Source organism: Bos taurus, chromosome 28, assembly GCF_002263795.3.
Source record: "Bos taurus isolate L1 Dominette 01449 registration number 42190680 breed Hereford chromosome 28, ARS-UCD2.0, whole genome shotgun sequence".
Lineage (NCBI taxonomy): Eukaryota > Metazoa > Chordata > Mammalia > Artiodactyla > Bovidae > Bos > Bos taurus.
The window spans coordinates 34,984,425-35,002,268 of NC_037355.1; the positions used below are offsets into that span (position 1 = coordinate 34,984,425).

At 52.9% G+C, this 17,844-nt stretch overlaps 1 protein-coding gene across 2 annotated transcripts in view; it reads right to left on the reverse strand.

Annotated features, from left to right (window-relative positions):
* Nucleotides 1–983: 983 nt before the first annotated feature.
* Nucleotides 984–17,844, reverse strand: part of ZCCHC24 (zinc finger CCHC-type containing 24) — a 65,179-nt gene continuing 48,318 nt past the window's right edge. For both annotated transcript variants that reach the window (XM_024986924.2, XM_024986925.2), the window contains exons 3-4: nt 13,059–13,223; nt 984–5,112 (exon numbers count right to left, since the gene is read on the reverse strand). In XM_024986924.2, the coding sequence (XP_024842692.1) occupies nt 4,999–5,112; nt 13,059–13,223 (279 nt within the window). In that variant the 3' untranslated portion in view covers nt 984–4,998. The remainder of the gene's footprint in view (nt 5,113–13,058; nt 13,224–17,844) is intronic.

The following is a 17,844-nucleotide window of genomic DNA, read 5'->3' on the forward strand; positions in this document are numbered from 1 at the left end:
TATTTAATAAACTAGTTGCCAAAATTTAAAAATTTGAAAATTCCATGTAACAACTTGGACTTCTAGTCTCCCCTACCACCCACTTCCCACCACACCCCAGGTGCTGTATTCTTGGCAGCAAGTGCATGGAGCTGAGGATGGGGTGGCCAGCGGGGAGGCAGAGCCCCTTGTGCACAGTCTCATTCCCATCCCCATCAGCCTCACAGGACCATAAGGCCCATTTCCAAGCCTGGTGCTTCTCAAGCATGCATGTGGGACTGATCAGGGACTCTAAGGACCTCAGGGAACCCAAGTCAGTGTCTCAGCATCTCTGGGGTGGGACCAATCCTCCCGTAGGTGATTCTGGTGAGCAGTTGGGTTGAGAACCACAAGTGCGCTGACCCTGAGTGGAGGGGCTCCGTATGCAGGTGGTTCCTTAAGGCTCACTTGGCTGTGGCTCCAGGCTCTGTGAGCCATGGCCCTCGGTGAGAGCCCCACGTCGAGAAAGCCCAGCCTGGTCCTTGCTCAGAAGAAGGGCCCTCTGTTTCCTCTCCCAGGGACTTTCCAGGAGGTCCTGGACACTTGAGTCTGCTCACTGTGGGATACTCAGCATCTGAGGCCCAAATCCCGGGCTTGGAGAGAAGGCCAAATGGGAGCTGCAGCGGAGGCCTGGGGCTGCCGTCTCTGAGGAAGATTCACTCCTATATATGGTCACCGGGAGCCCCATTGCAGAGCGAGCCGTGACCTAATGTGCCGACAATCTCGCCCAGTCTGGGGCCCTGCCTGGGAAGGGCCCTCGCCCCGGAGAATGTCTGCTTGGGGACAGAGGGGCTGGGAGGAGGCGAATGCTCGGGGTAGAGACAAGGTGAGACAAGACATCCCAGACACTCAGAGACCAGAGGGGCGGCCCCAAGGCCCCCCACCCCTCGTGGCCTCCTGCGTCTGTGAAAATGTCCAGCTCCCCACTGATGCTTTGTGTAGACAAGGAAACCCAGGAGCCTCTCTTGGTTTTAAAAGTTCTTTTAATAGAGCATGAAAAGGCTATATCTCTATAGGCAGGCCGTATACAGATTCTCCAAGAATAAGGCACACGACGGAATGCCATCCCAAGGGCGGCCCTCAGGAGAGGTTGGGAGGCTTCTCCACGCACCCTCCGAGCTGGCCCACGGGTTCTGTTTGTCTTTTTAGCTGGACACACACATATTAACAGATACAGACACCGACAGGGTCACCACACAGGAGTGGAGGAGGTTGAATGGTGAAGCTGACAACAGAGAGCGGTGAGCTCCCGTAAGACCGGACGCCTCCCAAACGTCAGGGTTAGTTGTCACTCTGGGCTATGATGTAGTGATGCTGGATTTAATATTTGTTCCAAGTAGATTCAAGTCCGTTAGATGCTGGAGGGCAGGTCTCAGGGCTCTGGGTGACAAATCCAAGTTCAAAGAGCACAGGGCCCTGAGGCATGGCTCAGATGGCAAAGCTCCAAAGAGGGAGATTGGAGAAATCCCCCTCCTGCTTCCTCTTCCCTCCCTGGGCCCTGCTGACTGGGAGCCCTGGACCAGGCCAAGGAGGCCATCTTTGGAGCTGGCCGACTTATGGAGGGGCTATGTACATGTCGCCTCCTCCTAACCTGGCTCATTTCCACCCCCACAAGATTAATAACCATGATAACAAGATAATAATAAGAAGGTGCAAGAGAATGGGTTCTAATGCTGTGCTATCCTCAGCTGAAGAGGCTCAAAGGGTTCACCATTCCCTTTTTCACTAAGTATCTAATAATAGCTTCCCTTACAAAAAGTAATACTTTCCCAAATACACATATGTATAAATACAGGACAGGAACACATGAATAAGTCTAAGCACTTGAATAATATGCTGGCTACCTAATACTGATATTTTCATCCAAGGAAAACAACAGAGAATAACAATAATATGGCTTAAAGAATTGCAAAGATTTTTTTTTCCTCATCAGAATTATGTACCAACTTCATATAATATTCTATGTAGACAATATTTCCTTCTTAATGTAATTCAGTTGCAGACTTTTTACAGACCAAAGCATAGTTAAAAAAAAAAAAAAAAAACCAAACCAAAAAAAAAAAAGCAAAAACAAAACAGGAAACAGAGAAAAGTTCTCACCATAAATATTTTCTTGCAGCTTGACCAGAAGGTTTGCAAAAAATACTTCCAGAAATCTTCCTTTGATATTCTATTGCCCTCCTGAAAGCTCTGAAGTTTTGAAAATGCCTCTCTTTTTGTTTAACCTCAAAAATCAAGCAATCGTATTTTTCTTTTTCTTTTTTTTTTCTTAAAAAAAGCCCTCAAATATATACAGACAAAAATCACTGTGAAGTTTTCGGGAGAAGGTAACAAATTCAGTGTTGTGAGAAAAATTGGAAACCATGCAGAAATTTTAACATCCATGAATTTTCGTTTCAAAATACACACATAGTATTTTTTTCTTAAAAAAAAAACAACACAAAAGGAATTCTGTGTCAAGTATAACTCAAAATAAATACAAATTCACAAGTAGAACTATTGAATACTTCATATGGGGTAAACACCGTTCTCTCCCAACTGGATCTCTAGACCTACTAACTGCAAGCAATTGTCCCTTTTGAATGTACTACAACCACACACTTTCTTGTCTCCTAGGCACCCAGGCCCTCTGAGCACTTAATTCTCACAGCACCAGCCTGGACAGCAGTGGTTCTCGCTGAGCCCAGAGAGCTCCCCAATTCAGCCAAACAGTACTGGAGGGGGTGGTGCAGAAGGGCAGCCTCGGGGGAGGCCCAGCCCCCGCTGGCCGGCTCTGTACAGACGGTGGGGTGCAGTGGCTGCCAGCTGGACAAGCCCACTGGAAAGGTCAGTTTGGGGTGATATCCCTTCCCCTCTTGACCTGTGGAACGCCCTGGCCTCCTGGGGTCTGGAGCCTGGGTTCTTTCTAGGGTGTAGGCTTCCCCCACAACTGCAGCCCAGGCACGCTGAGACCAAGGTTCCCCCATGGGGCTAGGTCCCTGGAAGTGTTGAGCCTGGTCCACACAGCAGAGACCAGCACAATGTCCACCACAACAAATGTTCTCGTTAGCAGGGCACTGGTATGGCTGACAGTAACAGCTTCCCCTCCAGGAAGGAGAGCCCTGGGCCAGGGTGACTCTGGCTCACGGACACCATGGAGCAGGCAGGGAGCAGCCGGGAGGGCCTCCTCAGAGGTGGGCGGTGAGCGTCTTCTCAGCCAGGGACCCGCACTCTGTCCCTGTGGCCGGAAGGAGGCGGCTATGGGGCTCAGGCTGGAGCAAATACTCTCTTCTTAAGTGCTCAGAAGGCATGGCCTCCCCCACAAACCTGCCCTGCAGCCCTCTGGCTGCACACACACTCACTCCATCTCTTTGTCTCACTCCCTGGACCCCTGATAAACACTTCGCTGTAACTCCTCAGTTGTACAAAGCATTTTCATTTGAAAACAAAAGGCGACCGGACATAGGTTGGGTGTCCTTGAGCCGTGGTAAACACTGAATTTCAGGCCCATTTCATGGTCTGATTTTTTTTTCCCCCACAGAGGCATAATGTTGGGGCAAAAATCAAGTGACTCAGCTCTGACAAGCCAGCTCCCCTCCCCTCGCCCCGGGAGAAAGGAAGGGGTGACATAACAATAAAAATAGGGCTTCTCACTGGGGAGAGAACGAAGAGCAAGGTGATCCCCCCCGCTTGCTGGGACAGCGTGGCCCTGGCCAGTGTGAGCGCCAAGAAGCCTCCCTGTCCCCTGGGGAGGTAGGAATCATCAACCTGGCTTTGCAAATGAGAGGTTCTGTAGCTTGTACTGGGGTTGCCTATGTAAGGGGGGGACAATTCTTCATGTTTGCAGGGTAGGGGACAACAGGAAGAGCTGGGGTTTCACTTATTAAGTGACTGACTGACTCCCGCGGCATACAGGATAGTGGGTGTACAGGACCTGGAAACCCTCTCCAAATAAAGCTCTCTGCTCCAGGAGACGGTGTGTAGCCAGGACGAACCCCAGGACATCAGAACACCTCTCTGCTGTCATTCTCTCATGGGACGAGTGGGGAAACGGAGAGATGAGAATCCTTCCCAAGACTCCATAGGGCGTCACTGGCGGGGCTAGCATTAGAACCTGGGGCTTGGATCTTCCAGGCCTGTGTACTTCCTGCCAGAGTGGCTCCACTGCTGGGTTCTACAGCCTCCATCCGAGGGTGGCCCCCCAGCAAGGGTGGGAGGGGAAGAGGGAGGGAAGGGAATGGGACCGACAAAATCTAAGCAAGAGGGGAAGTATGTGGCGGGGGTCGGGGGGTGGGGGGGGGTGGAGGCGCGGCTGGACATGCACCAGGTCACACCTTGGAACACTCTCCAACATTCAGTGCCTCCCGTCCCTGACCCCTGGGTTTGTGGGGGGTGGGGTGCAGCACCCAGGTGCCAAGCCAGTGACGTTAGAGGCGGTCAGATTTGGGGCTCAAAGTGGCAGGGGGCAGAAGTGCCCACTCCCCAGCAGCTGCTAGGACAGGTGTCAGCTCACCATGAGTGCTGACTTGGAAAACTGGGGCTTTGCAAGAGTGGCTTTTCACACAGGGCCAACTGGAAGGTTCTGGGCGGGAGAAGGCGGCCTGGCTGGTCTCGGGGAGACAGTCCCCTGCAGGCTCTAGGATTCACAGTAAATTTAGTGCACTTGTGGCCAATACGAGGCTGCTCACCCCAAAGGGAGTCTCAGAGAAGAGCCTGCGGGGGACACTCAGGGCTCTGTGGGGTCCTGTGTGCTGACCTCGGCTCGCCCCGACCCCTTCACACAGACCCACATCCACTGCAGGGAGTCTCAGAGACTCAGCCTTCCAGGGGCACATAGCGACATCAGTAACACTGTCAACATACATGAGCCAAGAACCTAAGAGCCCACCCCGCTAGACCTGTCAGCCTGCGAGGACACCCCCGCACACACACAGGGGACACGCGGGGGGTGGTGTCTTCTCTGGCGGGCGGGAGGGTGGCGCGGCAAGGCCGGCGGCCAGGTCATTGCACACGCCGGCAGTAGTAGCCCAGCACCTTGCACTTCTCGCACAGATGCTGGGGGTGCTCCTTGCTCTGGTCGGACACATCCAGGCCATCAGGTTTCTCCAGGGGTCTCTGCAGAGAGAAAGGAGGAAGCGAGCCCAAGGGTGGGGAGGAGGAGGGTGAAGAGAAAGAAACACCCAAGTAGGGGGAGTGAGACAGATGTGGAGAGAGGACAGGCAGACAGGAGGAAGGTGACAGAGACACAGGAAGGGCGCAGGGAGAGAGCACATCAACCTGTAATCAGAGTTTGCTTCCCAAAGCGCCCAGGACCCTTCCTGCCTCTCGCCTGCCGCAGGTAACACACGTGTCCTGCGAACTGAAGGGCACAGGCCGAGGCCTTGAGCTGGGAGCAGGGCTGTGGGAGGGCGTCTCGTGCCCAGAGCCCCAGGTCTAGACCCACTTCGCCCACCACCTCCCAACACCCCACCCCCCGCCAGCACTCTCTGAGCCGCCACCACCTGAAGCTCACAAATGGTGCACAGACGTGATCCAGCTGGAGAAATGGAGGCCCAGCTCAAGGGAGACCCAAGCTACATCCCCTGCTTTCCGGCACACACTGCTTCTTCCCAGGCCACTTGTCATCCCCACACCTGCTCCTGTGCCTCAAGACTCAAGGGGAGTTTAGGGCATTCTCTGGTGGTCCAAGGGTTAGGATTTGGCCCTTTCCCTATGGGGGGCCAGGGTCAATGTCTGGTTGGGGAATTAAGATCCTGCAAGCCATGTGGTGCAGCAAAAAAAAAAAAAAAAAAGACTCAAGAGTTCAGCCATGAAAAGGAATGAGTCTGAGTCAGCTGAAGTGAGGTGAATGAACCCAGAGCCTGTTATACAGAGTGAAGTAAGTCAGAAAGAGAAAAACAAGTATCACATATTAACACATATATATGGAATCTAGAAAAATGCACCTATTTGCAGGGCAGGAATAGAGATGCAGATACAGAGAATGGACTTGTGAACGCAGCAGGGTAGGGTGAACTGAGAGTAACGCTAACATATATACACTGCATTGTGCACAACAGTCAGCTAGTGGGAAGCTTCTGCGCAGCACAGGGAGCTCAGCTTGGTGCTCTGTGATCAGCTAGAGGAGCGGGCAGCAGGCTGTGGGAGGGAGGCTCAAGAGGGAGTGGGTCTGTGGACATACATAGCTGGTTCATGCTGTTGCATAGGAGAAACCAACACAACATTGCAAAGCAACTGCCCTCCAGTTTAAAGTAAATTTAAACATAGAGTTTAACCTGGATGGGGTCATGGCATTTCAGGCTTTGGGTAAGCAAGTCCTTAGCTCTATGAGGTCAGTAGGCAGTGTTCTGATTCATTCTGCACCCCTGGGCCTGGCACAGTGCCTGCCTATTTATGGAAGACTGAGGTCCAGAGAGAGGAGGTGACTTGTCAGACCTCTGATGCTGCTTACTCAGTGTGACCTCACAGAACCTCAGTTTCCACATCTGTTAAGTGGGCCATTTTTGCAGCTTGTTTACAGGGAGGAGTTAGGCGTTTAGATGTTTGTAAACTGAGGGGTGTTCAGCATGTAAAAGCACATTTCTGTTACATGGGGGGCTTCCCTGCTCCCTCTGGTATTCTCAAAAGCTAGCTTGTTTCTCTGGAAAACATATGGAGGCTATTAAGCAGACGTTTTCTTGGCTGGCAGCTGTAGCCCCAGCCCAGAACCCCTACCTGTAGCGAGGTCCCCTGTACAGGACTCGGAGGGGACTCAAAGGAAGCTGGTCAGGGCCAGATGGCAGCCACATGCCAAGGAGAGGGGCAGGAACTGCAGGCTGGTGTGGGCCCAGGGAGCCTTGGTGCCCGTGACCAGGACCCAGGATGGTCCTGGAGGGAAGCTGAGTGTGAGCGCTGCCCCTGGGCAGGCTGCAGACTGCTCAAAGGGAGCACACCAGCTCATCTGCATAATTATGCAGTGCCTGGCCTGCAGCTGACACTCAGAGCAGGTGGGGAGCGGACACGTCCGAGGGCTCTGGGAGGTGACGGCCTGTGGGTGGGCAGGGTCCTGATGTAGGGTCATAAAAAGTCATTTCCGTGCTTCTAAGCCTACAGCCACATTGGGAAGACATAGAAACAGGGCAGGAGCCTTGCCCTCACCCAAGAAACTTTCAGATGACCAACTTTCCTGCCCAGGGGAGAGGAGAAAAAGTCTGTCTTCATGTCAGGCTTGGGCTCACACTACCTATGAGCTGTGTGACCTCTCAAAAGTCACTTAACCTCTCTGGGCCTCAATTTTTTCCATTTCTGTTGTTGTTTAATCTCTACGTCGTGTCTGATTCTTTTGCGACCCATGGGCTGTAGTCCACCAGGCTCCTCTGTCCACGGGATTTCCCAGGCAAGAATACTGGAGTGGGTCTCCATTTCCTTCTCCAGGAGATCTTCCTGACCCAGGGACTGAACCCACATCTCCTACATTGGCAGGTGGGTTCTTTATCACTGAGCCACCAGGAAGTCCCCTTTCTCATCTATACAACAGGCTAATAAAGGTACCTGACTTCCCCGGTGGCTCAGACGGTAAAGCGTCTGTCTACAATGCGGGAGACCTGGATTCAATCCCTGGGTTGGGAAGATCCCCTGGAGAAGGAAATGGCAATCCACTCCAGTACTACTGCCTGGAAAATCCCATGGACAGAGGAGCCTGGTAGGCTACAGTCCATGGGGTCCCAAAGAGTTGGACACGACTGAGTGACTTCACTTTCACTTTCACTTTCAATAAGGGTACCTACTTCATAGGGTTGTTGGGAAGAGTAGATAAGTTAATATATGCAAGGTTACTAGAACAGTGCCTAGTACATAAAGAGCAAACTGTCTGTTAGTATTAATATCATGCATCATTGCTATTGTTATGTAGAAGGGGGCAGGCTGAGAACAGGGGAACCAGCTGAACCCCTGGGGAAACGCACTTGCAACATCCTGGCCATTCCCGCTCCTCGGCTGTGACCTGTCAGTGCCCCTTCCCCCCATGGGTCCTGGCTCAGCCCTGCCCAGGCGCTGGGTGGAGGAGGTGGGGAAGCTGTCAAGGCAACTCCCCTCTGCAGAGGGAAAACAGTCAGCAGCTGGGACTGATCACCCCAGGGCCACCCCCACCCCCCGCAGGGAGGCAAAGCCCATTCTTGTTTTCTTCTCCTGGAGGGCAGGGCCGGCAGGGGGAAGCCACAGCTGGAGTCTGACGGGAAACAGATGTAGTGGGGAGCAGGGAGAGGGGAAGTGGAGAGTTCTCAAGAGATGGACACCGACAGGTCAGAGCTCAGGGAGCAGGAGAAATAAAGCAGCCCCTTTCCACCGCAGGGGCCGGGGGGAGCCTGGGGGGACAGATGCTCCAAGCCCCTCCTCTCAGTTCTTCAAAGGCTCCTGACTGCTGGGGGGCCTGGCAGGGCCATCACCCCCTCTGTCCTGCCCCCAGCTTGCCACTTCCCTGAGGAAGAAGAGCCCTGTGACAGGAGACTGGGGAGTAAAGCAAGAGCAGAGCGGGGTCCCAGGCCCCCTTGACGGGCTGAGTGACCTCACTCAAGTCCCTTCTTCTCTCTGGGTCTCAGTCTCCCTGTTGCACACAGTAGGTGCTCAACAAACAAGCACAGAATGACTGGGAGAGGGAAGAGCAGAGCCACACATCCTGCATTTGGTTCGGAGACTGTGGTCCGGAGGTGGTAATCAGGGAGGCGGTGCTTGCACTGAGCTTTCAGGTTGGAGACGATGAAACAGATGAGGCTGCTGCCAGTCTGGGGATGGCGGGTACAGCCCTGGCCTCTTGGAAGGGGTGCTAAGGCAATACAGGGGCGGGGTCAAGGAGGCTGGAGCCACTGCAGGGAGTTGGGCCCTGGTGGACTTGGGTGCATGGACGGGACCCCTCTGCTTAGGTCACAGGCTGTGAGAGTCATTGGGACTGAGCGTTCCAGACCGCCAGCACAGACTCCAGCACCATACATCTGAGTTCTGGCAGGAACTGGCCTATCCCCAGCTCCTGCCCCAGCCAGCTGGCCTGACCTGCACTTGTGCTCGCCCGCCCCTCCCCTCCACGGGTCCCCTGCAGGTGTTCTCGGCTAGCCCCACCCTTCATGAGTTTCAGCTTCTCTACTGAGCTTGGGTGAGTCACTTATGCCCTTTGCCTCAGTTTCCTCCCCTGTAAAATGGGGATACAACAGAGCTGACCTCCTGGGATGGCTGAGAGGATAAAGGGATAAAACACACAGAGGAGTGCCTGCCCACTGCACATTGCTGTCAGGATCTTCCCGAGTCTCCAGCGGCTGAGGCTGACCTGCAGCCTGGCCTCCTCCCTCCTGCGCTGGGAGCCCAGGGGTGTGCTCCAGCCCACCCAGTTCAAGGAGGGCGGTGCTAGGCCCACCTGGCCTCAGGACCGGGCTCCAAAGACAGGTGCAAATTCAATTCCAAGGCCCCATGTCTATGTGGGGGCCTTGGAAAGGCCACATGACTTCTCAAGATTGCACGCTCACTCCCAGTGAAGCAGGATGAACAGGACACCTGGTCTGTGGGCAGAGCACACAGGAAGGGTGTACAGGGGCTTAGCAGATGGCACCCAGAGCGCAGCCACACCTGTGACTCAGGCCAGGAATTCTCTGAACGCCAGTAGGTAACCCTGTCTGATGGAATCCCATCCCTTGGGTTGGAGAGGAAGCTCCTGGAAGGCCTGGCAGCACCCTGACCTTCGTCTTCCTTTAGAACCTACACAGACCAGCCAAGCAGTCCTCAATGGAGTGTGTCCAGCGAGGGAAAGAAGGAATCCCTCTGACAGCACTGGCCCTGCCCCAGGGCCCTGGGTGCGTGTGCTGATGATTGGACATTACAGGAGGTGGTTTTGGACTGGGGTCCCAGACCTGCTTAGGAATTGCCAGGAAGACCTCGGGAGCCTGGATGCTGAGGACTGTTTACCCTGCTTGCCTTCAGCCCCATCCTTGATGTGCTCCAAAACATGTGCATGCCACGTGTCCTGTGCCCCCGCTACTGGGTCACCAAGCCTGTGTTGGCGCCCCAGGGCCTCAGTGTCTCCCTCGGTGTCATTAGGCCTGGACCAGGCCCCTGCACTAAGGAGCCCCTCATCCGCTGGGCTGTGTGGCCAGCTCCCTATCTATTTGCCTGGGAGCCACAGGGTGGGTGCTGGGAAGCATGGAACCCTGAGGGACAGAGCCTGCACTCAGCGACAACGGAGGCCTGCACACAGTCATAAAATCACAGAATAGTTCAGCCACGAGAGTGCTCCTGGACAACTCCCAGACCTCCTAGTAGGACAAAGACCAAATTCTGGGTCACAGTCTCTGAGCCAGCCCCTCCCTCCAAACTCCCTCCAAACTCTGCTTCCCTCCTCGGCTCCTCCAGGCTTTCCTGTCCTCTGCACTTGGCACATGCTCTTCCCACTCCCACGCCAGTCTAGTCCCCGTGGTCTGCTGACCCTCCATGGCCCCTTCAGGGCTCAGCCTGACACTACTGCCTCAGGGGAGCCTCCCCCACCCTCTGGCTTCCCTTTCCCTGTGCCCTCCTCCACCCTCCGCTCCTGCCATCCTCAGGGAAGATTCGCCCTACCCCCAGCTCCTCAGTATCCGACTCCCTCACCAACCCTAACCTTCTCTCCCACCATCCCTTGGCCACACCCTGGACCTGGTCTTCAGAAACCTGCTCTCGTGGCAGCTCTCAGCTCCTCCCCTGAACCCAGACCTGGGCCACCTCTCCATCAGGGCTCCTCTGGCTTCTTTTCCTGACCAACTAGCTGATGCCCCCGGACCAGGCATTTCCAACAGCACACTTTTCCAAATATGCCCCAAACTCGGCCCTCTTCCCTCTGAAACACTCTCCTGGCACACCTCGGCCCTGAGCCCGTGCCGTGTCTGGCTTGCGCCTGCGTGCAGCGAACACTGCTGGGCACAGCGCAGAACTGAGCTGATGGCTTTGGTGACAGTTACAGTCTCAAAGCTCCCCTGGGCTTGGATGCTGCTGGCCAGTCCGGTTATGTTTCCCTGGTAGACCCGCTTCCGCCCTCATCCTTCAGCCAGCCCACCATACCCCTTCTCACCCTGGCTTTTGACTGAAAACGTCGTATCCCACTTCACTGAGAAGACAGAAGCCTTGGAAGTGAAGCCCCTTCTCTGCTCCATGTCCGTCCCCAGGCATCCCCCACCCCGCTCCCTCCTGGGCCGACCATATGGCATGCCTCTTGTCCCGGTATCACCAGCCTTTTACTTTCTTCTGGGCCACCCTCATTTACCCGTAACATGCTCCAGGCTCTCTCACCATATAACACCCATCTCAATGGCCTGTCTCTACTCCAGCTATGGTCCCATTTCTCTGCTTCTCTCCACAATCAATGCCCTTTGAAAAAGTGGACAGTGAAGGTATTTCCTCTGCAGCCTGGCCCAGGGAACCTATGCCACCAGGGCCACCATCCTGGCCAACAGATCCCCTTGTGAATCAATATCTTCACTCCGCTTATGCCTGACCTGCAGGGTGTTGGCTTCAGTGGTTCTCATACCTGGGTTGCAGCTCAAAAAATCCTCCAGATAAAAGTGATTCCACACCAAAAGCTTCGGGACCATCTCCTTGTTACCAAACCTCAAGGGTCCTTCTCCGTGGTCATGACAGCTGACAGCTCAGCAGCAGCCATCGCCTGAGGCCGGGAACGATGCTCCCTCCCGCCTCGGGGACTCCCTGCTTTGTGGCCTTCCTCACCGGATGCTCCTCCTTCATCTGACTTCTGAATGCTGGGACTCCACAGCACATGGTCTGGGGAATCCCTTCTCAACTTTGTCCACATTCTGCAGGGCATCTCATCATTCCCTAAATACCTTTAGGCCAGTGGTACCCAATTATCAGTAACCACCTTGAATTCTTACATGAACTTCAGAAAAACAAACCCAACTGCCTTCTTGACATCTTGACCTGGATTTTCAGGAACATCTCAAATAATGTAACAGAGGTCTCTTGCCTCTATCTAGAGCACCTATGTCACACCCCAAACTGCCCCCAGCCCAGACTGCCCACCGTGGTCATGACCACCGTCACCCACTCGGGAGCTCAAGCCAGAGTGTGACTGTTTTCCTGGATTCCTGGCCTCCCCTCACCGTGCACATCCAGTCCCGTGGCGCTCTGTCAGACCCAGATGCAGACCCACAGACTTCCTATGGCTTGCCTGGCACTATTGCCATGGCCTTCTACTGGTCTCCCCATGCCTCCCAGACCTTCTAGACCAATCTCTACACATACCCAGAGTAATCACCTGTAAATGAAGCTGTTTCTTGGTATTACCCTGTGGGGCCCCCCACATTCCTCTGGGACTGTCCCATTTAGCTCTCCTATTCCTCCCACCCCACCCTCCTGATCCTTCACTGAGCTCTGAGCCCTGAGTAGCCCAAGTCCAACAGCCTCAGGGCATTTGCACCTGCTCTACCCGCTTCCCGGGATGGCCAGCCACCCTCTCGTGACAGGTGTAGCTTCTCTCCCTCCTTCAGGTCCCAGAGTAAATGCCGCCTCCTCTCTGCAGCTGCAGAGTGGGAGCTCCCTGGGGTGGTCCACCTCAACCCCCTCCCAGCAGGGCAGCAGGCCCTTGGTCACCAGCCCTGTTGCACAGTCCCAGGCACCCAGCAGCTGCCTTGTGTACAGGCACCAACTGGGCGCGTGAACCAGTGAAGGGCGCTTTCCTACATCACTCCGCTGCCCTCTCATCGCTCTGCGTCACAGTCGCACCCCAGTTCATTACTTTCAAAATTCACTTGGGTCTGTGGTCGCAGGGTCTTGGTACAGTGGCCTCTTTATCACTCCTTCCTTGCCTGGGAAAACAGGCCCTCTCTCTCTCCAACCGCCCCCAGCTCCCATTTCCGATGAGACAAGGAAAGGAAAGGGCTCATTTGGATAGATGTGGTCTCATCGCCATCGTATGAAGGAGCAAACTGAAGCTCAGTAAGGGAAAAGGTAACCCTCTTCTATCTGTTCTACATAAAGGCCCTGGAATACACCCCGCCGGCTCCCCTGTGCCTCCTCCCACTCCGTCCTGCCTGCTCCCTGCCCCCGCCCCTCACCTGCTTGTGCGGGTACACGTTGATGTGGCACTTGATGCACTCCTGCCCCATGTTGGCCCAGGAGTTGCCGCTCATCCATTTTCTCTTGCACTTGGGACACTTGTACTCGCCGAAGCAGCGCTTTTTGCCCTGGTACGGGGTCAGACCCTCGCCTTTGGGGCGTGCCTAGAGGACAGGAAGCAAACACAAGGGATTGGGGTCCACCCGGCCAAAATAATGCCCCACCGGGTCCCCACGGTCTCTCCCTTCAGCCTTCATGCCCTGCGTCCCCAGGTGCAGACATGGGGACACCTTTTGTCCCAGGTCTGGAGGACACCAGTCACCCCAGAGCGCACGTGGGAATCCCAAGGCTGGGAGACTCACACGGGGATGAAGAACGGAGCTGGTGGTGGGTTTTTAGAGTGAAGAAAGCAAGTACTTCCTGGTGGCGAGGAATTACTCCTTAAACACCGCAGTCATTAAGGGGGAGCTGGCAGTCACATACCTCCCGACACATGGCCCACAGTGGTGTGGTTCAAATGGTCACTGAAGGGGCAGCATAGGCAGAACAGCACCTCAAAAGCAGTGAGAGTGTGTCTCTCCTCAGCCCTGCTCCCTTGCTCGGCAGCTGTGTTAATTTCTTTTAGACCACCCCAAAGATTGGGCTCTCCATTTTCAAATGCATACAGCATATATATTCCTAAAGAAGACCAGTCCTGGGTGCTCATTGGAAGGACTGATGCTGAGGCTGAAACTCCAATACTTTGGCCACATCATGTGAAGAGTTGACTCATTGGAAAAGACCCTGATGCTGGGAGGGATTGGGGGCAGGAGGAGAAGGGGACGACAGAGGATGAGATGGCTGGATGGCATCACCGACTCGATGCACATGAGTTTGGGTGAACTCCGGGAGTTAGTGATGGACAGGGAGGCCTGGCGTGCTGAGATTCATGGGGTCGCAAAGAGTCGGACATGACTGAGCGACTGAACTGAACTGAACTGAACAGCACATACATATGTATGCACATCCTTTCTTTTCCCTCACTCATACGGAGACAGATTATAAACTTGGTTCTGCGTCTTCCCTTTCTCACTTAATAATAATCCTAGACATATATATATAAAGTATTTCCCCCCGGTCAATCAGTACAAACCGAGCTACTGTTCTGTGCTGTTAAGAGTAGCATAGTATGCAACTCTGTGCAAGTTTTATGGTGCTTTCTCATCACTACTACAGCTGTCTAGATTGTTTCTACTCTTCTATTACATGCAGCGCTGCAATGAATAACTTTGCATATATGAATGTGTGTGTGCAGATGGTAAAGAATCTGCCTGCAATGCAGGAGACCCAGGTTCAATCCCTGGGTTGGGAAAATCCCCTGGAAAAAGGAATGGCAACCCACTCCAGTATTCCTGCCTGGAGAATTCAATTCCATGGACACACCATGGGGTCACAAAGAGTTGGACACAACTGAGCAACTAAGACTTCCATGTGTGTGTATATAATTTTGCACATATGAGAGTACGTTTGCCCAATACGTTCCTAAAAGTGAAATTGCTGGGTACATGGGTGTGTGCACTTTTCATTTTTAAGGATGACAGTTACCATTAGCTTCCTTTCCCCACCCCCAGCTGCAGTTGTATCAGCTTAACATTCCAACTCCTCATCAATAGTTTTCATCATTGCTAATCTAGGAGGTAGACTTCTCAGAGTAGCTCTGACTTGTATGATATGTATTATAAACAGGAGAGAATTTTTACATTTAAGAATCATTTGTGTTTCCTTTGTGATTCTTTTTTCCTGCTGGGGTTTGATATTTTTCTTGTTGATTTGCAACTGTACTTTATATATTAAAGAAACTAGCTCTCTCCTACATGTTTTTTTTTAAAGCATTTTTACTGAGATACTATTTATATAGCTTATATATATATTTTTATATATAATATATATTTATATAATAGTAATATATATAGCTAATATTTCACCCATTTAATGTGTACAGTTCAATGGGTTTTGGTATATTCGCAGAGTTATACAACCATCACTACAGTCTAATTTTAGAACATTATCTGTTACTCCCCCACAGAAACTCTGCATTCATTAACAGTCATTCAGTGTCCAACCCCCACTTCCTCATCCCACCTAGGCCCAGGAAACCACTAATTTAACTTTCTCACTATAGGTTTCCTGTTCTTGGCATCTCAGGTAAGTAGATCATAGAATAATTGCCCTCTTGTGTCTGGCTTCTCTCACTCAGTGTGATGTTCATCCACATTACAGCATGTATCAGGACTTCATTCCTTTTTGGTGCCAAATAATATCCCATTAGGGCTTCTCAGGTGGCTCAGTTGTAAAGAATCTGCCTGCCAAGCAAGAGACACAGGTTCGACACAGGGAACGCAGGTTCGATCCTTGGTTGGGGAACTGGGATCTCACGTGCTGCAGGGCAGCTCGGCCTGCGTGCCGCAGTGGCTGGGTCCACACACTCTGGAGCCAGCACAGCACAAGTAGAGAGCTCGTGTATGGCAGCTAGAAGGGTCCACACGATGCAACGAGCATCCTGCGTGCTGCAGCTGAGACCCGACGCTGCCAAATAAAAGCAAGAAATATTTTAAAAAAGAAGTACTGTGCTGTGAGACAGTCTGCTTCCATAGTAATGTTTCCTTGGGTATTTGTTTGTTTCCAAAGTAGTGCATAAAGGTCAAGAACACAGACTCTGGATCCAAACCCTGGTTGTGATCCTGGGCAAGTTACTTCACAAGATTAGTGATAGGAACTACCACAAAAGCCTGTTCCGAGGATTAAGTGAGGCAGAACACTTAGAACAATGTCTGGCAAATAAAACAGGGGTATTTGTTGGTATTATTTACTAATGTAGAACAACAGCATCATATAAAATAATAACTTCTTCCTCCGGTAATCATGTCTTTTTTGCCCAGGCACCATTACCACCATTTGGTGACAGCCTACTAGAATTACAGACAGAACCCTAAAAAGGGAGATACGTGCCGAATGCGTAAACCTAAACTCAGAGGGTGGCAGCAGTGCCGCCGGGTCTTCTGGGCCCACTGCCCTATGTCTTCTGGACCCTTCCTGGCCTTCCTGGCAGCCGTGACATCCTGGGGAGAAACTCCGCCTGAGCTCCGAGGCAGGGCTGACTCTCAGCACTGATCAGATTCAGGGGAGAGACCAGTTATGCAGGAAGAGTGCTCCGCGTGCGGTCAAGCCCCAGGGTCCAGTCAGCGTGCAGTAGAGAGGCCACCTTATGACTCTGAAGACGCTCTGAGTTGTGATGGTCTCAAGATAGGGACAGTGCAGTGAGCCCTCCAACCGCTTCTGGGGGCACCTTTTCTACCTGGTTCCTGGTGCCCACAACTTCCACAGCCTCCCTTCTCCAGTAATCCTGAAATAAGAGACTAGATGAACTCAGTCTCATGGTCCTTGTTCTTAAAGGGAAAGTTGCTCAGTCGTGTCTGACTCTTTGCGACCTCATGGACTATACAGTCCATGGAATTCTCCAGGCCAGATAACTGGAGTGTGTATCTGTTGCCTTCTCCAGCGGATCTTCCCGACCCAAGGATTGAACCAGGGTCTCCTGCATTGCAGGCGGATTCTTCACTAACTGAGATATCAGGGAAGCCCAGAAGTAAAAGTGAAAGTCACTCAGTTGTGTCCGATTTTTTGCAAACCCGTGGACTGTAGCCTGCTCTGCTCATGGAATTCTCCAGGCAAGAATACTGGAGTGGGTAGCCGTTCCCTCCTCCAGGGGATCTTCCCAACCCAGGGATTGAACCCAGGTCTTCCACATCGCAGGTGGATTCTTTACCATCTGAGCCACCAAGGAAGCCCTTGAAAGGACCTACATTTCACAGGGGAACTGGGATAGGCATGGGGTGCCGAACCAATGGTAGGATTCCAGACTCCTTGGTTGAAGTGGGAAATGAGGTTCTTCACCAGCTAGACCCACCCCAAGATCTGGTTCTGCAGGCCTCTTGGTTCAGAGATTGATGGGACCTGGCACCCGACCTCATACAGCTGGGGTCAAGGGCAGGGGTCAAGGTGTCAGATGTGGGAGTCGAGGTATCCTGGGGCCCTCCGCAGCACAGAGCGTGAGGATTGGGGCAGGACTGACAATGCAGTGCCCCCAAAGTCTCTGCTTCAGAAATGAACAAGAAGGAAAGCTACTCAAATAAAGAAGATACTGCGTGTGCACCAAAGGAAGAAGCAGGAAGATGAGAGAAGAGCAAGGGGTAAGTCGGGAAGTATTGCCACACTGTGTAATCAGAAAACCAGCCATTCCAGAGCCTTCTATCAGGGACTGTGAGTGGCCAGGCAGGTCCCAGGGACAGGGGCTTCTGCCGGACCAACACACCATTCCCACACAACTGTCACCAGGCCAGGCACCAGGAGGGCCAGCTCTGACTTCCCACCATATAGGACGTGGCTCAGATCTCAGATTTCAGGACCAGATGCTAGCAATGACATATTCTGTCTCTATCTGGGACTGTCTGGGGGACCTTCAGCAAATCATACAACCTCTCAGTGCCTTGGTTTTCACAACCAGAAACCTGGGATGATGATAATGGGCCAGCCTTCCCAGGGCTACTGGAGGAATTTGATGCATTCATACTGATGAAGGTCTTAGCTCAGCAGATGGACATTGCAAGTGCTCAGTAACCATTAGTGATTTCAGTAGCATTCGCCTCCGGACCTTGTACAGGGAGAGGGAGCAGGTATGTTCCAAGTGATGTGGAGACTGGGGCTGAGACCACTGAGCATAAACTGTAAGAGGAAGTCCTAAAGATG